This window comes from Scyliorhinus canicula, chromosome 10 (assembly GCF_902713615.1).
Source record: "Scyliorhinus canicula chromosome 10, sScyCan1.1, whole genome shotgun sequence".
Taxonomy (NCBI): Eukaryota; Metazoa; Chordata; class Chondrichthyes; order Carcharhiniformes; family Scyliorhinidae; genus Scyliorhinus; species Scyliorhinus canicula.
This window is the reverse complement of record NC_052155.1, coordinates 10,285,471-10,311,019: the sequence shown is the minus strand read 5'-3', so window position 1 is coordinate 10,311,019 and position 25,549 is coordinate 10,285,471. Positions and strand designations below refer to the sequence as shown.

The following is a 25,549-nucleotide window of genomic DNA, read 5'->3' as shown; positions in this document are numbered from 1 at the left end:
TTCAAGAGGAAGAATAAATAATGCTAAAAATAATTTAAACATGGATTAATTCTTTATTTTTTCAACCGTTTAGTGTTCAAGGGAGGTGCAAAATTTTCAATCCAAGATTGATAACATGTTCCTCACAATTTGTTCAGTAAACATGCTTACAATGCAGACTGAACAAGAATGCTCAAAAGTGTCAGCACGTAAGTATTGTATTCATCATGATCTCTCAGTTTATTTCCGTCCGCTTATTTGCTCAAGCGCTTTAACAATCCACCTGAAAATTAAACCAACAGGGTGGAGACAGAATGCCACTGCTGTTCACTGCTAAGGTGCCGAAAGATGCTGGCCGTGGTTTCTTGGGGGAAGCATCCCGTTGCCCCTCCCCACTTTTCCCAAAACGTTCAAGCGCTCCAATACTCGACGCAGCTGGGAATTCCAAAGTTAACACTTGGCACAGCTGCAAATATGTCAGCCTTGCTACTTCGGCTCAACTCTGTACAGAGAGCTCCTCGTGTTGAAAGGAGGAATGGTGTTATCTGGTTAAAATTCAGACAGCAGCTATCCCAATGCGAGTGGAATTTTTCAGCTCATATTGATTCTGGAGGGCAGACAAAGAAGCGAACATCATCAGATCTACCTAATTCAATCTGCCCCTTTTTGCTCTCATGTTCTTTCCTTAAAGTTCTTTATTTTCCCCTTGCAACTTGAAATTTTCCTGTTTGTTATTTTGCTCCTTTACAATATTTCCCATCTGCTTCAGGGGTTATTTTTAAACTCTTATTTTCCTCTAAGCAGAATGCTTCAATTTGGCCACACCAGAGGGGGCAGGGAACAGCCATCAGTTTTGATTTCACTAGAGATGACAGAGGAGATTTAGGGTGATGCTATCCTATCTGGCTGCATCACAGCCTGGTATGGCAACTGCTCGGTCCAAGACCGCAAGAAACTACAGAGTTATGAATACAGCCCAGTCCATTATGCAAGCCCGCCTCCCATCCATTGACTCTGTCTTCATCTCCTGCTGCCTTGGGAAAGCGGGCAGCATAATCAAAGACCCCTCCCACCCAGGTTATTCTTTCTTCCTTCGGGCAGGAGATACAAAAGTTTGAGAACATGCACCTTGGAGGAAGGTATAGGGGAGATGTCAGAGGTAGGTTCATTACAGAGAGAGAAGTGGGTGTGTGGAATGCACTGCCAGCAGAGGTGGTGGAGTCAGAGTCATTAGGGACATTTAAGCGACTCTTAGACAGGCACATGGACAGCAGTAAATTGAAGGGGTGTAGGTTAGGTTGATCTTAGATTAGGATAAGTGGTTGGCACAACACCGTGGGCTGAAGGGTCTGTACTGTGCTGTACTGTTCTATGTTCTTCTATGCACCAATAGATTCAAAAACAGTTTCTTCCCCGCTGTACCAGACTCCTGAATGGGCCTCTTATGGACTGAACTGATCTCTCTAAGCATCTTCACTACATCTTGAGCAGCACGGTAGCACAGTGGTTAGCACAGTTGCTTCACAGCGCCAGGGTCCCAGGTTTGATTCCCGGCTTGGGCCACTGTCTGTGAGGAGTCTGCGTGGGTTTCTTCCGGGTGCTCCGGTTTCCTCCCACAGTCCAAAGACGTGCAGGTTAGGCGGATTGGCCGTGGCAAATTGCCCGTAGTGCCCAAAACGGTTAGGTGGAGGTGCGGGGCTTAAGCAGGGTGCTCTTTCCAAGGGCCGGTGCAGACTGGATGGGCTGAATGGCCTCCTTCTGACTGTAAATTCTATGTAGCACTATATTCATATGCATCAACTGATGTCTATGTATTTACATTCATGCATGGAGTGATCTGTTGGACTGTATGCACAGTGTACCTTGGTACACCCGACAATAAATGCTGCTCGAAATGATGAAATTGTAGCGATAAGGAAACACTGAATAAGCTGGGGTTGTTTCCTTTGGAACAGATGACGTTGAACTTTAACTGAAAAGTACACAAATTATGAAGAGCCTAGATAGGACCGTGGACTAAAAGGACCTTTCCCTCTCAGCAGAGAAGTCTGCAACCTGGAGGCATAGGTTTAAAGTATGTGGGAGTAGGAGAAAGCTTTAAGAGTGTGGGAGAAACCATTGTTCCTTTAAAAAAATACTTGGGCTGCACAACCAACAGAAAGGTTAAGTGGGGTTACTGGGTTACAGGCATAGGGTAGAGGTGTGGGCTCGGGGAGGGTGCTCTTTCCAAGGGCCGGTGCAGACCCGATGGGCCGAATAGCCTCCTTCTGCACTGTAAATTCTATGATTCTATGAGATGGGCAAAGTGTTGGAATGTGAGATTAGGCCCAATAGCTCATTTTTGGTAACAGAGACAAGTGATCACGTTGTGCCGTAAACTTCCCAAGCCTCGATGGTTTTACTTCCTGCTGCTATACTAACACTAAAGTCTCAAATTTGAAAATAAAACATTTGGCCAAAATCCTTTCATTAAATTTGCTCACGGAATTCAAAACTATATTAATTTGTACATTAGATGAATAGTTTTTTGAACAAAAATATCCATTATAACTTGGGTTTGAAGACTCCACCCAACCAAAGCGTAATTCCAATTAGGTTATAAAAATAGAAGCTAAGTACATGCAAGAAAGAGTCTATCGACACTAACAGTGCATGCAACTGTTTTGTTCCAAAGTGGAAATCGATGGGGGTTCCGCAGCGATTGATTTCAGAACATGTCTGCATGGATCGCGATTGCAAAGGACGCAGTTCCTGCTGTAGTTCACCCATGTTTGACTAGAGACAGAAGAACACGCGCACAAATGAGCATTTGCCAACTGGTGCTCCCGCTGCTGCCCCAAGTGTACAACCTCGCGCAGTGTGAAGTGAAGGTCACAGAGGGAGAACACAGCAACGATTGTTGGGCTACTGACCTTATGGGTTTCTGCAACAACATCTTCAGGCTGCGCGGCTGAAGCAGGCTCCTCCACCAGCCAATTCCCCCACTCCTCTGTCGGAGCATTCCAATCAGAGCTGGGGTCAGCCGTCGAAATTCCGTCTATAAAATGGCGGGCAAAGTATAAAATCAAATCAATCCAAGCAAACGCTAAAGTAATTCACTTTTGACTTCACTTGGGTTTTCGTTGTTCCAACTTCTGACCTAGCCATGCATGATGGAGGGTATAAATAGACCGAAGATTTAAGGACAGTAATTGTGAACCATGGGACGAACGATGGCTCTTCAAATCAGTGATCACACACATTTAAATTGAGGTAAAACGCACTATATAGCAATTATGTTGATTTCAAATCTTCCACACTGAATGTTTTAACTTGGATTTTAAATTTAGCAAGGCAGGCACACAATTCTGGGGCTAACCACCCACTAAAAATCTAACAAATGAATGAGAGAGGGTTGCTATTTTTGTTGACGCTCATTTGCCTTCATTGCTTCCAGCTTTAAAAATAACCACAATGGGCAGCACGGTGGCGCAGTGGGTTAGCCCTGCAGCCTCACGGCGCCGAGGTCCCAGGTTCGATCCCGGCTCTGGGTCACTGTCTGTGTGGAGTTTGCACATTCTCCCCGTGTTTGCGTGGGTTTCACCCCCACAACACAAAGATGTGCAGGGTAGGTGGATTGGCCACGCTAAATTGCCCCTTAATTGGAAAAAATTAATTGGGTACTCTAAATTTATTAAAAAAAAAAAAATAACCACAATTAGGGGGCCAAATTCAGGAAGATGGGTCATAGCAGATAACAAGGTTAGCAAAGAAAACAACCCAAAAGATGGAGAGCGCCAAAAAAGGAACAGATACAAATCGAATTAGATTAGATCGGGCCAACTGCAGAACAGAAACAAAAAATTCAAGATTTTTTTGATAAAGGCCAATTTGATCCATTCGTTTATACACTCAGGAATCAGAAAGTAAAATATAAATAACAAAAAGGCAGAGATGATAGCAGGTGGAACAGAAAAACAAGATCATCGAGGAATACAATTTTAAGACGTTTTTAAAACTGCAGTGGTTTTCAGCTCAGCGTCAAACTGAGAGTTAATATTGGCAGAGAAACACAGAACATATCCCGAAAATAAACCCTCAAGGGAATTCCATTACTAGTAAACAACAATTTATAACCACACTGGGGAAAACAACAATTATAACTGCAACATGCCATGGCTGCATAATAGAACCACACAGGGTACACTCGTGTAAAGTATTTGCTTCTAGATGTGCCTCAGAACAACAGGTTTTAAATATGCCTTTGCCTTTCAAAATGATCTACTGCTGAAAGGCACCTCTGATAAGGTAACTGCAGGATATTTCACTTCAGGAAACTGAATGTATGCATGTCATCAGGCGAAAGATAACCCACAATAGTTTTGGATATTCAAAAATAAAGCTGACAAGAGTGTTAAAAGTCCTTCTGTGGGAGACACTGATGAAATCACGTTTTAGTGGGCATCAGTATCTAGATATTGGCCACCTAACTTGGCTACGTTGCTGACAGCGTCAGTCAAAGTTCAGTGCCAGTTGGAAACCCCAGGTTACCACCAGTCAATCGTAGACTGGTGCCAGTCCAGAGGGTGGCCATTTGGCCCATTGAGTCTGTGCCAACTCTTTAAAGTTGTCCCACTCCCATGCTCTTCCTCCATATCCTTGCAATATTTTCCCTTCAACAGCAAACTTATTTGAAGTGTTTTACCAGCAAACTGTTTCAAGATCAAGGGATCAGCTTTGAGGTGTTTGAGTAGCCACTGCTCCTCCTAGACTGATGGAAAGATAATTATTTTGGCTAGAAATTACATTTGCGCATTGCAATAAGAGCCAGCTGGATAATAATAATCTTTATTGTCACAAGTAGGCTTACATTAATACTGCAATGAAGTTATTGCGAAAATCCCCCAGTCGCCACATTCAGATGCCTGTTCGGGCACACCGAGAGAGAATTCAGAATGTCCAATTCACCTAACAGCACGTCTTTTGGGACTTGGAGGAAACCGGAGCACCCGGAGGAAACGCACGCAAACACGGGAAGAACGTGCAAACTCCACACAGACAGTGACCCAAGCTGGGAATCGAACCTGGGACCCTGGTGCTGTGAAGCGACAGTGCTAACCACTGTGCTATTTTGTTCAAACCAACATTAGCCAGCAAGACTTCATAACACTTATCTTTTTCTTCTCCTCCTGCTAACAGTCTCCCCTCCTTCTCTTTAGAAGTGCTGACGCCTTGATTGGGTACGGTCCTCTAATACCTCTCCCCAAGTGGTCACTTCTCATTTGGATCCAAGCACGATAATGCAGCCGGAACCCAATTCTCAGTTAACATATTAAACCCAACCTCCAATTTAACGATTTAGCTTTCAAGAGGATGGTACCAGCCGAGTGCTGGTACTTGCAATTATTCTTGCGGTACAACCGCCTGCATTTTAACTACATGGATTTTGCTGCATTGGTAACAAAATGGGATCATTGATATTAATATCATTAATATTTTGATTATGATATAGGGCAGGTTATGATGATTAATCAGCTTCTATTGCTATTTCTTCTTTTGATCATCAAATACCCAGTTTACTTTGTCCAATTTTATCACGTGACTCACTCGCAATTAGAAAAACAGCACTCAACAGAATCACATACTTATTCCAGACCAGGCATCATCGACAGGGCTGGGAGCGGGGTTAGCATCCCTTTGAGGATCAGCGGTGCTTGGCTGAGAGGCTGGCTCGCTGGCGGTACCTGAAAAGGGGAGGGAGGAGGAAATTATACATTATCAAACGGGGATGAAATTAGAGGTCTCAAAGATAACTGCTCAAACTGAAGATCCATTTGTATTCTTGATTTTGGTTGACTGCTGGGGATTCTTGCAAAGAAGAAATGTGACATGAAGCAACTTTTGTTGCTTTCAGCAGAAACATTTGCAGCGTTTACTTTTCGATAAAATACGGGCGCAAGACTAAAACGCAGAATGCTAAACAATAGCCAGGACTGAGAGCAATCTTGGTAAGAAGAAACGGCTGCGACCCAACCATTCCTCCAAAAACATTTAAAAAAAAGAAATGGAGAAAGATTTAGCAAAGTATTTGACTAGGGATATCAGATAATCACAGCTGACTACAATTCTGGAAATCAAATGTGGGTGAGAAATTGACCTCTAAAATAACCAGTTGGCACAAGTAATTCAAACTCAAAAGTATCTTCAACTCAATTGTCAGGATTCGAGTGGAGTCTGTCCAAACGTAAAGAGACCATTTGGTCCATCATGTCATAGTCCATAGCTCTGTAAATTCATAGAATTTACAGTGCAGAAGGAGGCCATTCGGCTCATCGAGTCTGCACCTGCTCTTGGAAAGAGCACCCTACTTAAGTCCACACCTCCATACTATCCTCGTAACCCAGTAACCCCAGCTAATCTTTTTTTTTGGATACCAGGAGCAATTTTGCATGGTCAATCCACCTAACCTGCATGTCTTTGGACTGTGGGAGAAAACCGGAGCACCCTGAGGAAACCCACGCAGACACTGGGGGAACGTGCAGACTCCTCACAGACAGTGACCCAAGCCGGGAATTGAAGGGTCACTGTCTGTGCGGAGTCTGCACGTTCTCCCAGTGTCTGCGTGGGTTTCCTCCGGGTGCTCCAGTTTTCTCCCACAGTCCAAGGACGTGCAGGTTAGGTGGATTGGCCATGATAAATTGCCCTTAGAGTTGGAGGATTAATTAATGTATTGCTCGAGTTTTCTGTTTCTCTTTTTAATCATAAGAGATCTGTTGCGGACAAAATCTAAAGAGCCTCAGGCATTCGAAGTCACTGGTGTCAATATTTAAGGGCTCAGCTGCTACTCAAGGTCTGGGTGGCATTTTAAAAAATACATACACACATCTGTAAAAAGCTGCTGGTCAAGTTTGTTTTGCCCAAACTTGGCACCTTGGACTATTGGGAAAGTGAATCCATTTACAAAAGGAACGGGTCCTACACAAATATTTTCCCCAGTTTTACAAACCTGCCACTTATTTCAAAACATTACTATGATTTAACCTTTTCTCAGCTCCTTCCCCATTCTAAAGGAATATAGTACAGGAACAGGAGAAAGTCATTTGGTCCCTTGAGCCTGACGTGACATTCAATTAAATGATGGTCGATCTGTGCTTCAACTCCATGTCCTTTAATGGTATTCATAGAAGAACAGGGGAGATCTGTATGTCCAGCCTAACACTAATGCCTCAACCAACACCACAAACAGTTTATCTGCTTACTTCTCACGTTGCTAATTATCAGATCTTGCTACGTGCAAACTGGCTGCTGCGTCTTCCTGCAGTACAATCGTGACTGCAGTACAATCGTAACTGCAGTACAATCGTGCCTGCAGTACAATCGTGACTGCAGTACAATCGTGACTGCAGTACAATCGTGCCTGCAGTACAATCGTGACTGCAGTACAATCGTGCCTGCAGTACAATCGTGACTGCAGTACAATCGTGCCTGCAGTACAATCGTGCCTGCAGTACAATCGTGACTGCAGTACAATCGTGACTGCAGTACAATCGTGCCTGCAGTACAATCGTGCCTGCAGTACAATCGTGCCTGCAGTACAATCGTGCCTGCAGTACAATCGTGCCTGCAGTACAATCGTGCCTGCAGTACAATCGTGCCTGCAGTACAATCGTGACTGCAGTACAATCGTGCCTGCAGTACAATCGTGACTGCAGTACAATCGTGCCTGCAGTACAATCGTGCCTGCAGTACAATCGTGCCTGCAGTACAATCGTGCCTGCAGTACAATCGTGACTGCAGTACAATCGTGACTGCAGTCCAAAACTAATTCTTTGGTTTTGAAGACACCCATAGGACTACAAGACTTTTCACAAATTGAATTACTCCATTTCCACGCACATAAAACAATTTAGCAAAGGAAGGGGAAAAGAACGTTGTACTTTAATATTCAAGCGAATTCAGGTTTGAACACCCTCGAAGGAATTTCCACAACCAATCGGAGTGATTTTGAAAAGGGAACGGGACATTTATCACATCAATTCAGAATTTCAGATTCAGGAACTTCCAGAACATATACAACCAAGGGCAGACACGGAGAAAAGTTCCATTCATGCTTCCCCAGCAAATTGTATTACCTTCAATACGAGAACATCAATATACCAGTTTGGAAATGTTCAACTGGTCACAATAGCCATCATTCAGCCTCAAAAGTGGCATGATGGCTATGGTTCCGGATTAGTGGGGGTGGCACGGTGACGCAGCGATTAGCACTGCTGCCTCACGGCACCGAGGACCCTGGTTCGATCCCAGCCCTGGGTCACTGTCTGTGTGAAGTTTGCACATTCTCCCCCGCATCTGTGTGGGTCTCACCCCCACAACCCAAAGATGTGCAGGGTAGGTGGATTAGCCACACTATAATTGTCCCTTAATTGGGGGAGAAAAAATAACCGGATTAGTAAGGCAGCAGGCCCAGACTAATGATCTAGAGATAAAAGAGTTCAAATCCCACCACAGCAGCTGGTGGAATTTATATTCAATTAATTAAATAAATCTGGAACTAAACGCCAGTGTCAGCAACGTTGACTATGTACCTACAATATCGTCATAAAAACCAGTCTGGTTCACCAACAATCTTTTGGGAAGGGAATCTGTTCTCCTTATACTGCTTGGCCTACCCCAGCAACATGGTTGACTCTTTACTGCCCTCCACTCAGTTGTATTCAAGGTGGCAGCTTGCTACCAACTTCCCAAGGGCAATGAGGGATGGCCAATAAATGCTGGCCTTGTCCGTGATGCCCACACACTGTGAATGATTCAAAACAGACTGGCAGACTTACAGGGTACTGATGCTAGGAACACAAAGATTAAATAAAAATCTAAAACTTATTCCAGCAGTATGTAATGCATCTAAAAGGCCTCCCTGACAGCAATGGCCAAAGATGATGCAGTACATGAGCAGTTTTATAAGTAACATTGTGCACGACTCATATCTCGTCCTACATGAACAAAACAGTGAATTCAAAACCGTTTTCAGACCGCAAAATAAATATTTACTGGCCACTGCAGTTTTCGCCCCCACAGTCGAGAAAGGAGGTTTCTGCTCTGAGGTATTGATCCTGTCATTGACACCAGCCCAAGCCCCTGAAAGGAAGAACAAAATATGCATTTACATTAATTGAGTTTTTATTTGGAAAAGACAGAAAAACTTGTATTTGTGTAAAACATTGCAAGGTGTGTCATACGATCAACAAAATCTTACACCAAGCCACGGAGAGATATCAGGACAGGTTTCAAGAGGCGTCTTAAAAAGTAGGAAGCTGGATAGGCAGTTGAAGCAAACAAACTTGCAGGGTTACATGGATAGAGCGGAGTAATGGGACCAACTGGACTGCTCAAGAGTGAGCTGGCAGGGGCTTGTTGGGCTGAATGGCCACCTTCTGTGCCATAATGGCTCCAAGACAGGGAGATACAAGTGACAAACAAGGACATAAATAACTGAGAGATCACATTCTTACGATAATAGTCAAGTAAAACCAGAAGTTACACACAGAGGACAGAGCCCCAAGCTGTGCCGACAGCAGCAGATAAATTAGCCAAATTAAAAAAGGTATTGCCAGCCCTAGGAGGCTTCTGCCTCGTCACAAAGTGCTGGAGGAGTCAGTTTTATTCCACTCCCCACCCCAGTCGGCAAGTTATCTTCAGTTGGCCTCCTGGACAACAGAAAATTCTGAGGTACACATGCTGCCTCGTCTCTGCTCAAGCTTCTAAAATGGTCCAGACCTGAAGCGAAAGATGATCCGAGTCAATTTGGCAGCACCAAAATAGACTTGTAAGCACTATTTTTTTCTTGAAATAGTTAAATCTATTGACCTCTCAGTTACTTTTTCCAACTCCAAAGTTTTTAAAATGTCAGATTGCCCTGGGTATTTCCAATTTAAAATTTCTTTGAAGTCAGGAAACGCAAAAATAATATTTTTTTAAAAACCATGAGAGTTTATTTTCATACATATTTTCCTGTGGGACAGGAAACCTTGCACACTATACACTGCATGTCCAAAGTTCCTAACCTTAGCCTAAAGATTGAGAACCAAGTGCAGAGTGGACTGATGAAGGATCACAGATGTAGAATATTAACTCTTGTTTCTCGGCATGGTGGCACAGTGGTTAGCACTTCTGCCTGCCTCAGCTCCAGGGACCCGGGTTCAATTCCGGCCTCGGGTGACTGGTCTGTGCGGAGTCTGCACGTTCTCCCCGTGTCTGCGTGGGTTTCCTCCGGGTGCTCCAGTCTCCACCCACCATCCAAAGATGTGCCGGTTAGGTGGATTGGCCTCGCTAAATTGCCCTTAGTGTCCAAAAGGTTAGGTGGGTTTACTGGGTTACGGGGATAAGGTGGAGGCATGGGCTTGGGTAGGGTGCTCTTTCCAAGGGCCGGTGCAGACTCGATGGGCTGAATGGCCTCCTTCTGCACTGTAAATTCTATGATTTTCTCTCCACAGATGCTGCCAGACCTGCTGAGCTTTTCCAATATTTTTTGGTTTTTATTTTATTCATTGTCCCGTTCATGGTTACAAAAAAGCAGGTGAGGAACACATGCTGAAAGGGGAAATGATGGTGCAGTGGTAATGTTACTGGACTAGCAAACCAGAGGCCCATTTTAATGCTGTGGGGACACGAATTCATTAATAAATCTAGAATATAAAATTAATCTCAGTAATGGTAATCATGAAACTATCATTGATTTTCTAACAACGCATCTGGTTCATCAATGCCCTTTCAAGGAAGAACTCTGCCATCCTTTACCCTGTAAGAAGTCTTACAACACCAGGTTAAAGTCCAACAGGTTTGTTTCAAACACGAGCTTTCGGAGCACGGCTCCTTCTTCAGGTGAATGGAAAGGCTTGTTCCAGAAATGTTTATATAGACACAGTCAGAGATGCCCCGGAATGCGAGCACCTGCAGGCAATCAAATCATCAAAGATGCAGAGAGAGAGGTAACTCCAGGTTAAAGAGGTGTGAATTGTCCCAAGTCCCAAGGTGTGGGACAATTCACACCTCTTTAACCTGGAGTTACCTCTCTCTCTGCATCTTTGATGATTTGATTGCCTGCAGGTGCTCGCATTCCGGGGCATCTCTGACTGTGTCTATATAAACATTTCTGGAACAAGCCTTTCCATTCACCTGAAGAAGGAGCCGTGCTCCGAAAGCTCGTGTTTGAAACAAACCTGTTGGACTTTAACCTGGTGTTGTAAGACTTCTTACTGTGCTCACCCCAGTCCAACGCCGGCATCTCCACATCATCCTTTACCCTGTCTAGCCTACATGCGACTTTGGTTCCACAGTAATGAGACTGACTCTCAAAGGGCAATTAGGGATGGGCAACAAATGCTGCCTTTGTCATGTTAGCTTGGTTTACGATCTTGTACACACCTTGTACAAAAACCATAGACTTCCACTTGATTATTTTAGTCTCGAGCAAAAATCCAAACTTGTAGTCCCAAAGATCACCCAAGCTTTCATTTCACACAAACACTTCACCCCGATTAACAAAAACAGCACCTCAAACTAGCCAGGTTTCCTCCCAATTTTCTACTGTTTCCAGCTCTTGTTTATCAGAGCTAAAAAGCATTTGAAAAGAACCCAGTAATCGACATAAAAGACCTTCTTGAACATATTTTGGAGCCAGGGCAGAGAATAAAGCAGGCACCTTTACATCTTTCCTGAAGTGTGTGCCCAGAATTGTCCACAGTGCTCTAACCGAGGCCTAAGCTTTGATTGATAGAGGTCTTAGAAATGATGGAGCGGAGGTTTACCAGGGACGAGGGATTGGAAGAGTTAGGACTGTTCGTCTTGGAACCAAGAAATCCAAGAGGGTCGGGCAGCACAGCACAGTAGGAGTGGTTAGCACTGTTGCTTCACAGCATCAGAGACCAGGGTTCAATTCCCAGCTTGGATCACTGTGCGGAGTCTGCACGCTCTCCCCCTGTGTCTGCGTGGGTTTCCTCTGGGTGCTCCGGTTTCCTCCAGCAAATCCTGAAAGATGAGCCGTTAGGTGAATTGGACATTCCGAATCCTCCCTCCGTGTACCGAACAGGCGCCGGAATGCGCCGACTAAGAGAATTTCACAGTAACTTCATTGCAGTATTAATGTAAGCCTACTTGTGACAATAATAAAGATTATTTAAAAATAAAAGACGTTCTCACAATGATGAGAGGTTTGGATGAGTCGGGAGAGAAAATAATACTCTCTCTGGTTCAATAACCACAGGTCATTTATATAATACATAATCTTTATTGTCACAAGTAGGCTCCTTTCCTAAATAGCTAGATGCTAATAAAATTCATAACCAATTTCACATATCGCAAATTGTATTGAAAGAACTTTTAAAGTAAATCCACAGGGGCTGTTTAGCACAGAGCTAAATCACTGGCTTTGAAAGCAGACCAAGGCAGGCCAGCAGCACGGTTCGATTCCTGTAACAGCCTCCCTGAACAGGCGCCGGAATGTGGCGACTAGGGGCTTTTCACAGTAACTTCATTTGAAGCCTACTTGTGACAATAAGCAATTTACATTTAATTTCATTTCACATTAATAGTAAAGGATTTCTTTTGGGGTATATTATTACTGAAAGAGAACATCACCATAGTCCCAGAGGACCATAAGCTGCTTTCCCCTTTTTGAGAGAGCTGACTGGTGAAGATTTAACATGAGGATCACCATATCTCAGGCGAGGGGGAAAGTTGAGAAGACGGGGCTTTCATGAATGATCTCAGCCGGTACAGGAATCAAACCCACGCTGTCGGCATCGCTCCACGCCACAAACCAGCCATCCAGCCAGCTGAGCTAACCAGCCCCTGAGTTTTACTGTAATGTAGTCCAAGATAGCAAGTGGTTCATCCCTTATGGAGGGCAGCACAGTAAAACCTGACCTCATTTCACTTCACACTTTTCAGTAGATGACGTTCAACAACATGAAGTGTGACTGACATTAATTACCCCTCTCTCGCCCCAGGTACTGTCCTGGCTGAGCTCAAATGATTAAAGCAGAGTCCGGGAACCCTTTGTTCTATGTCAATCAGTGACTTTTACTGACAAAAGGTTATTTCGAGAAACACGCAGGCATTGAAGACACACAGGCATTTGAAGACACAAAAGTCTTCAAATCGCATTAAAATTAAATCATTTATATTCCTCTCATGATTAATTTAGTTTCAATTAAGAGACACACGATTCAACACTCACCAATGCTGGGGAAAAGTGCATGCTCACTCCAAGTCTTATCGGCTAAGGGTACTGCCCATTCTTTTGCCTCTGCATTGGTATCACTGCCTTCCTGTCCCCAAGCTGGCTGGTCCGGGTTCCTTTTTGCATTTGCCAATACTGGGATTTGTCGCCATTTTTCGTCTTTAGTTGCATTAATCTGAGTGGGCGCTTTCACTGGAACATCACACCAGCCTCCTCCATTCACTGTCAGTTGTTCACCCCACCCGGGAGCAACTTGGGGGAAAAAAAAAAAAGAATACACATCAACGAGCCTTATTCAGCGTCAGAGAATTGACCTGGCCTGAAGGAGTGGCTGTGTTTTGCCAACAAGGCATTTAAAATGCATTTTAGAACTGAAACCTGCATCAAGTTGATTGATACTAAAAATAATTACAAAATTAGTTGCACATATTTATGAATCCAATAATAATCCAAGTAAATTATTCCTTTCCTGCAAAGGTTTTCCATATATACGGCATAACTGGTCTGATTGGTCAAACTCTTTTTTATTGGTAATTGCTAACCGGTGGTTATGAATATTACAAAGAGTAAATTATTTTAAAAACTTGAAATAATTTAACCTTTCCTTCGCAACATCTGTTAGTTGTGGCCCAGGAACACACTTGTCTCCAACTCCACAGTTATTGGAGCCCCACTCCAAAGCCTTGTAAACAAAGCTCTTGAGCTGACTTGCCCAAGTGTAATATGGAGGGTGGCCCGCACTGCCAGAGGCGGCAGGATTCTCTGGTCCGCCAGGGCGTTTTCCTGGGCGGTGCACCCTCGCCGGCAGCGGGACTCTCCGTTCACGTCACCTGCCAAAGGGATTTTCCGTTGCAGCCTCCCCATACCGCTGGGAAAACCGCGGGAGTGGGTACGCTGCCGGTACAAAAGGAGAAACCTGCCGGCGGAGAAACCAGCCCATCGTCTTTCAGATGAGACGAGTCTCCCATTGTTGTCTCAGGTGGACACACAGGTTCCCAGGGCACTATTACAAAGGGTGAGCAGGGTAGTTATCCCCAATGATCGGCCAATGCTTATCCCTCGATCACTAAGCAGGCTATCTGTCCAGACACTCATTGTCATTGGCGGGGAGCTTGCCATGTACAACTCAGTTGCCACATTTCTTATCCACATCTTTTGACTAGATTTCAAAAGTAATTCAATTGCTTATGGAGTGCTTTGGGACATCCTGAGGTGGTGAAAGACATGGCAGAAAATCATGCCTTCGCTCTTTGAACTTAGCGCCCCAAAATACTAATCCATCACACACCAGTTTGGGGTGCTGGATAATTTTCCTGCATTGTAGGATTTCCATCCATTGTATTTATCATCATTAAGTCCTGCCGGTACTGACTAACCTGCAGTTTCTGCACCTTTGGTCTTCCGAGGGGCCAGCCCAGGTGAGGCTGCTGTGTGTTGTGGCACAGGAACGGCTTCTGATCCAACACTAGAATCCACAGCAGAAGTTTCATTGATGCCTTTATCACGTCTGCGCTGTTGACGTTTTTCACGGCTACTGATTTTGGTTTCCCAAGCCCCTGTAAAAGAACCACAATGAAACATTTGGATAAATATTTGAAAAAAAGAGAATGCTTTGAAAAAAACATAACTCTCAAAAGAGAATTTGGTAAATACTCAAAATGGAAAAATGTGCATGCCATGGGGAAAGGGCAAGGAGACTGGGAGTAATTGGATTACTTATTCAGAGAGTCAACACTTACAAGATGAGCCAAACCGCTTCCCTTTTGTAGTGTCTCAATGCACAATTGTAAGGGGAAATGAGACTCAGTAGACAATACTATCAAATAATGTGACACTGGTTGCAACGGACCTCCTTCCACATTGTACAACCCTAATGGTGTTATGATGTTACCTGTTAAAGTTCCATTTTACCAATATTTCTGATGTAGAAAGCCTAAACGTGGACAAGATTTTAGGTATCTGACGCAATACCTAAACCTAAGCTAGCAGAAAGTTTTACTATGTTTTTGCATGCAATTATTTAACTGTACTGATCCAATCGGTTAACTCGCTGTTCCAGTCTAAAATACTGGGTTAAATTAATTTGCTTTGACAGATGATGTGTCAGTTTAAAGTGCTACACAACCTTTAGACAGTTTCTCTCTGATGTTTTTATTAAATATTTCTGTACAGTAATCACACTGTTGGCACAATATGTTCCAAAATAACAAAATCAACAAATTTTTAACGGATTAATATTTGGCGGACCTTGAAGAGTGCTGCCTTTGGCAAGTTGTTTTGTTACAAGAGTTTGGACAAGAGTAAGTTAGGAGTCAGAAGGTGCCGGGAAGAATCTTGAACCGTCGGGATGGAGGAAGTGATTGTGTGGCAAGCTTATAAATTGAGAGTAAAAATGTGATAACCACTACCCACGTCCAGTATGGATACAGCCGAGGATAAAAAGGAATTACTGAGCTGAACAGCTGTCAGGCGTGGCTCGGTGGGTAGCACTATCGTCTCTGAGTCAGCAGGCTGTGGGTTTAACTTCCATTCCTGAGAGGTGAATACATTATCCTGACTGACGTACCACTGGAATGTCAGAGAAAACACTACACCCGTTGGAGATGCTGGTTATTTTCCAGTCTTGAGGGAAGTCATGAGTAATGAGTATTAAGACCAGTGCTCTTTTTGATATACATGGACTTGAGCACAGGGCGTATCATTTCAAAGTCTGCAGATGACACAAATATCTGGAAATGCAGCGAGTACAGTCGCAGACTTTAAGAGGGCAGGGACAAGACGGTGATGACACCCAAGAGATGAAATTTAATGTAGAGGCAGTCAAGGGGAGAATTACTCAGTTTTGAAGTATTTTCATGGGGAGAAACTGTTTCAGAACCGGGAGGGGCGGGAGGAGGGGGCAATTGTTGCAATGGAAATCTAATATATAAAGCTCAACAAGTTATGATGACCTGGAATGCATTGCCTGAAAGGGTGTCAAAAGCAGATGCAACAGTAACTTTGAAAAGCAAATTAGACACATACTGGAAAAGGAAAAGGTTATATGGAAAAAAAACAAGCCTGTCGAATTAATTGGATACTTTTTCAAAGAGCTGGCACAGTCACAGTGTGCCAAATACACACAAACCACCTCATTTTGCTGAATGAATGTAGTCTTCTAAAGCCTCTAAATCACCCTGTGGGGTCCTGTGCTCACACGGGGTGGCTGGAGGGGAGAGAAATGGTGATGGATGATCTGTCGAATGCAGACAATCTGAAGTAAACCTGCGCAAAAGATTTAAATAACAATCTATTCCAGCTGTATTTATATCAGAAAACATTAATGTTGAGAGTTTTAACAACTGCCATTCCACTAGGATACAGGTTACCACACTTTAGCAGAGAAAGACGCACTTTCCAATCGAGTGTATTGTGAATGTGAAGTCCCAAAATAAGTACACTTTCTTTTGGGAACTGCAAATTACTCAAATCACTGCTTCGATCTTGTACATAAATTTCATGAAAACCATTCACATCACACTTTTTAAAAAAAGAGCCCCTTCAAAAAAAAACATTCCTTCGTGTATGTGGTATGTTTAAGACAAAAATTGATACATTTCTGGATATAATGACATCAAGGGAAAAGGAGATAGTGCAAGAAAGTGGCGTTGAGGTAAATGGTCAACCATGATTTAGTTGAATGGCGGAGCAGGTACTACAAAGAACAAAGAATATTACAGGAACAGGAACAGGCCCGTTGGCCCGCCAAGGCTACACCGACCAAGCTGCCCATCTGAACTACAAACCCCTACCCTTCCAGGCTCCCACCACCCTCTGTGTAAAAAAACTTGCCTCATACATCTCCTTCGGGCTGAATGGCCTACTCTTGCTCCGATGTACAAATTAAAATCAAATTTCATTACTGAATAGCCCAACGTTAACAAAACAAGATAGGTTATCAATTCTCAAGTTAGAATGGCTATTTACTTTCCATGCAAATCATCACGACAAGATTTTTTCTAAAAATAAAGAACAGTCCATTTTTAAACACCCCACTTGGTGCTGGCCTCCTGAGTGAGGAAGGAATCCATGACATTTGAAGCTGGATGCCAAAATTTGACTTCTGCTTTCACCTTCGTTCTACCACAATTGTACGACTGGGGGTTGGTTTAGCTCAGTTGGCTGGATATCTGGTTTGTGATGCAGAGCAAGGCCAGCAACACGGGTTCAATTCCCGTACCGGCTGAGGGTATTCATGAAGCCTTGCCCCTCACCTGAGGTTTAGTGATCCTCAGGTTAAATCACCACCAGTCAGCACTCCCCCCTCAAAAGGGGAAAGCAGCCTATGGTCATCTGGGACTATGATAACTTTACTTATTGAACACAGGATGGCAACACAGGATGGGAATCAGGGTTAAAATGGGAGTCAATATAAATAAATTACTGCGGATGCTGGAACCTGAAAAAAAAACAAAAAATGCTGGACAATCTCAGCAGGTCTGACAGCATCTGTGGAGAGAGAAGGGAGCCAACATTTCGAGTCTGGATGACTCTTTGCCAAAGTTGGGGTCAGCAGGCACGTGCGGGGAGAATCGTATTCCCATTCAGATGTCTCGGATATAACGATGGGTCATTTCCTTTCGTAAACTCAGCTTTCAATTGAAACTTGAGGTTTCCTGGCTAACCCATTGAGAGAGTTAAGCAAGAATCCAGCTGTTGCAGCCCACCATGACAGCAATGATATTGGTTGGACCAGGAAAGGCATCTTACACAAAGAATATGAGCCTGCAAGAAGACTGCAGTAAGTATTCTCAGAGACAACCTTATGTCATACGATGAGCCCCAAGATGAAACTGAATTAGCAATTGGAAGAGTTTTGGTAAAATATCCAAGCTAGTGAGGCGCTGGGGTCATATTTGCAACAGAAGTTGGCAGCGTAGAAGCACAATGTCTGGGAACGTTGGAGCTGAAGTCAAAACTGATGACCTCGGGTTGGATGAGATGTAGAGGCCGAATATGGCATATTGGAACGGGATAAGAATTATGGGTGCAGTTAATGGGCAAAGCAGGTGTAAACAGAGGGAGAAGGGAAAAGTGTCCCGGGGAAGATGAAGGGATCAGGCCAACAGTCTTTATATTCAAATTGTTAAGAATCCTGAAGCACTAAGCGGAATAGAGGATCACGATGCAAACTAAGAGAAGCTTGGCTGCAGTCAGGGTGAAACTAGAAACTAAATATTCCTGACTGGGGAAAGAAAGGAGGGATGATATTACTTAATAAGACAATTAGAGCCATAATCAAAGGAACATTTGGAAGCTGATGGCAGTGAAGTATTCTATATGAGAATTGTTAAATGGAAGGTGGGTCCCATGAGGAGGAGAGTGTGCCGCATTCGAGGCCACCTGCTCATGAATCACTGCCATGGGGAATGATGTTTCAAAGTACACCTGGCCACCCCAACCAGATCCTGGAGGCAGCAAATCAACAACAGCCTCTGGGATCAGACACTGTGCCACTCCTTTTGAATCTGTACATAAATAGTCTATCCCTAACTTGATGGGGGGAATTTACCTATGGCAATAGCAGTGCCTTTGAATTTCAAACTAGTGGCGTTTCCACTCTGGGACAGGTTCAACGGACAAGCCAGTCTTTCCCTGCGAACATATAATTACTAATGATATATAATCATGGTATCTTCAACCATGTAAAACAAAGTATGTTCTCCTTTACTTGCACAATGCAAATGCCCCTCATGAACACATTTGCAACCTAAATGGTCAACGTCTTAAAACGTGGTTGAAGAGGGCTCAACCATCAACCGGCCGGTAACCGACAAAGCAGTCTACCTGAAAAGATCCGAGAAAGTCAAAACAACCCAATCACCAAACGGCCCAGTTCCATCTGGAGAGGAAATACCTCAAATTTATATACGTTTGGGTTCATGCACTGTGCATGGCTGAAGGCGCAACAGTGGCATAATGTGCATCCTTTGATTATCTGACCTCTGCAGCATAGTTCTGTCACACAGTTGTCGAGATGGAGTTGCAAAATTGGTGAACAGACCGAGATTAAAAAATCATGTTGCCAATTCCTCAACAAGTGGAATGAACATCCACAAAGAACTAAGCACAAAGAACGAAGCACTGCTGATAGCCTAGACAAGTATAGGAAGTGCAGGGACGAAGTCAAAAAGGAAATAAGGAAATCAAAGAGAGGACATGAAAAAAGATTAGCAAGTTAAAGAAAACCCAAAGATGTTTTCTCAATATATTAATGGCAAAAGGTTAGTTAAGGAAAAAGTGGGACCTATCAGAGATGAAGAAGGGAACTTGTGTGTAGATGCAGAGACTGTGGGAAGGGTTTTAAATGAATATTTTGTCTCCGTGTTTACAAAGGAAATGGATGGTGCGGATATAATAGTCCAGGAAAGTTGATAAATCACCAGGACCAGATGGATTGTTTCCGAGGCTACTGAAGGAGGTCAGGGAGGAGGTAGCAGATGCTCAAAGGATGATTTTCCAATCCTTTACTAGATATGGGGGTGGTATTGGAGGACTGGAGAAATGCAAACGAGGTTCCATTGTTTGAAAAGGGATTGGAGGAAATGCCAAACAATTATAGGTCAGTTAGTCTTGCATCGGTGGTGGGCAAATTAGTAGAATCAATCCGGAGAGATAGGTTTAACTGTTGCATAGAAAGGCATGGACTAGTCAGGGATAGTCAGCATGGATTTGTTAAAGGAAGGTCCTGCCTCTCAAATTCGATTGAATTATTTGAGTAAGTGACAAGAAGGGTGGATGAAGGTAAAGCAGTGGATGCGGTGTACAGGGATTTTAGCAAGGCGTTTGACAAAGTCCCACATGGTAGACTAGTCAAGAAAGTAAAAGCCCATGGGATACAGGGCAATGTGGTGAACTGGATAAAAAGTTGGTTGGTTCAGTAATAGGAAACAAAGGGTAATGGTTGATGGCTGTCTTTGCATTGGAAACTCGTTTCAAATGGTGTTCTACAGAGCTCGGTGTTGGTACCCTTACAATTTGTGCTATAGATTAATAATTTGGATGCGAACGTGGGGAGCATGATTGGGAAATTTGCAAACGACACAAAAATTGACCATGGCTTCAGAGCTGTGGTTCAGCTGGTAGCACTCCTGCCTTAAAGCCAGAAGGTTGTAGGTTCATGTCTTACCCCAGGACTTGAGCACAAATATCTCCATTGACCCGCCAGTCAAAGAGCGCTCCACTATCAGCAGAGTTGTCTCTTTGATGAGATATTAAGTCAAGGTCCCATATGCCATCTTCGGCAGACGGAAAAGATCCCATATCACTATTTCGAACAACGGTGGTGGGGGCGGGATCAAACATCCCAGATATCCTTAGCGTCTTCAACAATATTTATCCTCAAATGCTTTCTGGTCATTATCTTCTTGCTACGTGGGACATGGCAGTGCAACATTTGGCTTCTGAATAACAACAAAGAACAATACAGCACAGGAACAGACCAATCGGCCCTCCAAGCCTGCGCCGACCATGGTACGTGCCTAAACTAAAACCGTATGCACTTACGGAGTCCGTATCCTTCCATTGTCACCCTATTCATATATTTGTCTAGATGTCCCTTAAATGCCACCATCATATTTGCTCTCACCACCTCCCCAGTCAGCACGTTTCAAATATTGACCACCCTCTGTGTAAAAGAACTTGCCTTGCACATCTGTTCTAAACTTTTCTCCATGCACTTTAAACCTATGTCCTCTAGTACTCGAGTCTCCTACCCTAGGAAAGAGCATCTTACTATCCATTCTGACCATGCCACTTAATCTTGTAGACCAACACGAGCAGTTGAGCAAAATGTGCAGAGTGGTGGCAGAAAGTAGGAAAATGTCAATGCAATTAAGGACAGATAAAGATTTTCTTCGAGCAATACAGGTTCTCTTTTCTTTACTCTTCCAAAAACAAAAGCAACATTCTTTTCCTCTTAGCTAAGCTGGTAACAGAAACCAGGTGAATAAATATTGCACACAAGAAACGTCAGCTTGTGACGCAATTCTCCTCTTGCTGTGGTTGCCAAAACAGGGCTCCATAATTACCAGTAGCAAACAGTCCCTTATCGAACTGGCCATCCTTCCTGTACAGTCCAAAACAGGGAGTGTTGCCAGTTACAGTGGCTCAGAGTTAAATAACTTCTCTCCTTTAGCTTTCTCCTGGTAAAAAATGTTGAGTTACACTCTGGTCTTAAAATCAAAGGAAAACAAAGATGCTTGCACCAAAAGGGTCGGATATGCAGGGAAAGATGTGACTTAATGACAGCCACATAAACCATGGTAGATCAAATTTGATAAGGGCCATTGTGATTGCAACCGAGTATGATTCTGTTGGTTTGAATATGGACACTGCATCTGTTATTTCCAGTGACATGTTTTTCCACTGAACACTTGTTATTTGTTTTACTAGAATATTCCAGAATTTTGATTTATTTATTCGGTGCGGTGCCTCAGTCTGATATTTAGTTTGTCCTTAAATTTTGGCACAGCTGCACAGTTTCAGTCGAGTGGAACATGGCACTTAGTATTAGCACTACAGTCTTTCAGAGATTCTTTCCATCCAAAAGCAAGGAAGCAAAGTATTTTTGAAAATAAACTTCACAGCAAAGTTAACCTTTAGTAAATTATTACAAGCACAGTTGATTTATGATTCAAATTAATAGATAATTTGAATTGAAACTGCACAAAAAATGGCTGTTATTTTTATTCAAGTTTGATCTTTCTTAGAAGGACAAAAGCAGCAGCCACTTGTGAATATGACCATCTGCACGTCCCTCTCCAGTTCACCCACCGTCCTGACTTGGAACTATATCGCTGTCGCTTCGGTGTTGCTGGATCAGAAAACCTGGAACTCTCTTGCTAACAGCACTGTGGGTGTACCTACACCCCATGGACTTCAAAGGTTTGAGACAACAACTCATCACCATCTTCTTAACCAAAGGTGGGCAATATAACAATCTTTATTGTCACAAGTAGGCTTAGATTCACACAGCAATGAAGATACTGTGAAAAGTCCCCAGTCGCCACACTCCGGCGCCTGTTCGGGTACAGGGAGAATTCAGAATGTCCAATTCACCTAACAGCACGTCTTTCGGGACTTATGGGAGGAAACCGGAGCACCCGGAGGAAACCCACGCAGACACGGGGAGAACGTGCAGACTCCCCACAGACAGTGACCCAAGCTGGAAATCGAACCCGGGTCCCTGGATCTGTGAAGCAATAGTGATAACCACTGTGCTACCGTGCTACATAATAAATGTTGGCCTAGCCGGTGACACCATAACCATGCGAATAACAAAACTGCTTAATAGGAAATTCAAAATAATTGGAATTTGATATCCAAAAAGTAGACTATTGGTGAACAGAGAGACATGGCGTTGAAGCTTTTTATCTTGCACTCATCAGGACTAGCTCAAGAATACCAAATTTCAAACAATCACAACAATTTATATGGCAAGAGAGATAGGTGCCGATTGGTTGGCAAGTCAAATCTGATTGGTTGAGGTGTTACCATGGGAAACTATAAGGCTTGCAAGCCCCCAGGTAATTCAGAAAGAGGGGCAAGGCTTGAACATGTGTCAGCATCACCCACCTTCATCGGGTTCTTTACCTTCAGCCCAGTTCTGCGGCTCATCTTGCAGTTGTTTCATCTCTGCCTTTGGCTTCTTCTTGTTTTTCTTTGTCTATCGAAAAGATCAAGGATTAGTTTTCTTTTTAAAACAAACAGCCGACTCATTGCTCAGAGCTGGAGAAGATGGAAGGCTTGAATCTATACTTGTGCCTATGAGGCAGAAGTATTGCGTGGCCTTTTCAGAAATGTTGATTATTCGTTTGAATAGCTGTACTGTTCTAACTAAAATACCCACCCCATTCCTGGAGTGTACACATAGAAAAAGAGGCCTATGCAGTGGTTACGTTCCACACGAGGCTCCTCGCACTGAGCATTGCCTTCCATTCCTTTTGCCTGCATACGCGTCAGTACCAATGATATAAGTTTTTTTAAAATGGGATGAGGTCCTAAAAGCAAAATATAGGGAGTTAGGAAGAAAGTTGAGTCGTCGGACCTCAAAGGTAGTGATCTCAGGATTACTACCAAAGCCACTTGCTAGTCAGAGTAGAAATAGCAGGATATATCGGCTGAATAGGTGGCAGACGAGATGGTGTGAAGGAAAGGGTTTCAGATTCCTGGGGCATTGAGGCCTGTTACACCTGGGCAGGATCGGGCTAATACCCCAAGGGGAGTATTTGTTGGAGTGGCTGTGGAGGGTTTAAACTAAAACGGCAGGGGGGTGGCAGCCTATGCAAGGAATCGGAAGAGGAGGAAACAAAGATAAAAATGAAAGGGGAATAAGAGAAGTGATAGCCAGAGAAACCAAGGGCCAGATTCAAACAGGGTCGCAGTGAAAAATATTGGGAGCGAGACAAGTGATGTTAGCTCTGACAATGTGGAATCTGCACGGGTAAAACCAAGAACACCAAGGGGCAAAAAAACATTAGTGGGCGCTGTATATACCCTCAAATTCCGGTGGCGATGTTGGCATTAAACAGAAAATTAGAGACGCATGCGATAAAGCAACATCTGTAATTATGGGTGATTTTAATCTGCATGTAGATTGGACAAATCAAATTAGCCACAATACCGTGGAGGAGGCATTCCTGGAGTGTATATGGGGTGGTTTTCTGGATCAACGAGAGGACAGGCCATCCTATTTTGGGTACTGTATAACAAGAACGGAATCATTGGCAATCTAGTTGTGTGAGACCCTTTGGGGATGAACGACCATAATATGTATGGTAGAATTTATCAAGATGGAGGGTGAATTAACTGATTCTGAGACTAGGGTCTTGAATCTTAATGAAGGAAACTACGATGGTGTGAGGCACAAGTTGGCTATGATAGATTGAGAAACGTTACTCAAAGGGATGACAGTGGATAAGCAACGGCAGACATTCAACAATCGTTTTTTCCTGTCTGGTACAAAATTAAAATGGGAAAGGTGGCCAATCCATGGCTGACGAGGGGAATTAGGGACAGTATTCGATCCAAAGAAGCACACAAATTAGCCAACAAAAACAGGAGGTCTGAGTATTGGGAACAGTTTAGAATTCAGCAAATTCATGTTGTGGGGGGGGGGGGTGGGGGGGGGGGAAGGGGGCCCTCCGTAGGTATAACATTACTAGTCTGGTGGGGAGGGTGAAAGTGGATCTGACAAGGTGGGATGGTCTGTCCCTGGCTGGTCAGGTACAGGCAATTAAAATTAATGTGTTGCCGCGATTCAGGTTTATTTTTCAGTGTCTGCCAATCTTCCTGCCAAAGGCATTTTCCAAGGAGGTTGAAAAGATGATTATCTCATTAGTATGGGGGGTGGGTTAAGGTTTGAAGGTGATGTTGCAGAGAGGACGGCAGTCAGGGGGATTGGGTCTTCCCAATTTATTGTATTATCACTGGGTGGCAAATGCAAAGGTGGTGAGGAGCTGGGTTGGAGGGGGGGGGGGGGGGGGGGGGGTGGTGCCTCCCAGTGGGTTGGAATGGAGGAGAGTCTGTATGGGGGGGGGGGGGGGGGGCTGAGGGCGTTGGCAACAGCGCCACTCCCGATGGCTCCTGGGAAATACTCGGAGTCCAGTAGCAGTAGCGACGTTGGAAATCTGGAGGCAGTTGCACCAGCACTTTAGGCTGGGGCGGTGTCAATGGAAATGCCGATTCGGGGGAATCACAGATTTGAGCCAGGGAAGTGGGATGGGAGATTTTGGAGATGGGAGGAAAAGGGAGTCAGGGCATTAAAGGATTTGTTTCTAGGGGGCCGGTTTGCAGAACTGAAGGAGTTGGGGGCAAATTATGTGTTGGGGCAGGGGGAAATGTTTAGGTATATGCAAGTCCGAGATTTCGCTAAGAAGGAGATATGGTGGCGCCGGCCTCCACAGAGTGTTGGAAGAGGTGCTGACGATAGGAGGAATGGAGAAAGGGGTGGTGTCAGCGATTCTGGGAGAAGAGAAGGCACCGCTGGAGGGGATTAAGGCAAAGTGCGATGAAGAGTTGGGAGAGGGCATGGAGGAGTGGTTGTGGTGTGAGATGCACCAGAGGACGAAAGCCTCAACGTCATGCATGAGGTTGCGGCTGGTACAACCGAAGGTGGTGTATAGGGCATACCTCACAAAGGCAAAGATGAGCCGACTCTTTGAGGGAATAGAGGATGTTTGTGAACATTGCTGGTGGGGGGCGCAAACCACGTTCATATGTTTTGGTCCTGTCCAAAGCTGGAGGGGTATTGGAGGGAGGTGTTCAGGGTAATTTCTAAGGTGATACATATGAGGCTTGAGCCAGGTCCTC

The 25,549-nt window shown here is 44.0% G+C and overlaps 1 protein-coding gene across 2 annotated transcripts in view; it reads right to left on the bottom strand.

Annotated features, from left to right (window-relative positions):
* The window catches only part of LOC119972221 (protein LYRIC-like), a 79,919-nt gene that overhangs the window by 16,396 nt on the left and 37,974 nt on the right, over positions 1-25,549 (bottom strand). The window contains exons 3-8 of one of the 2 annotated variants that reach the window (XM_038808591.1): positions 22,814-22,904; positions 14,575-14,754; positions 13,196-13,450; positions 9,010-9,096; positions 5,604-5,702; positions 2,892-3,016 (exon numbers count right to left, since the gene is read on the bottom strand). In XM_038808591.1, the coding sequence (XP_038664519.1) occupies positions 2,892-3,016; positions 5,604-5,702; positions 9,010-9,096; positions 13,196-13,450; positions 14,575-14,754; positions 22,814-22,904 (837 nt within the window). The remainder of the gene's footprint in view (positions 1-2,891; positions 3,017-5,603; positions 5,703-9,009; positions 9,097-13,195; positions 13,451-14,574; positions 14,755-22,813; positions 22,905-25,549) is intronic. The other variant, XM_038808592.1, reaches the window with a different exon arrangement.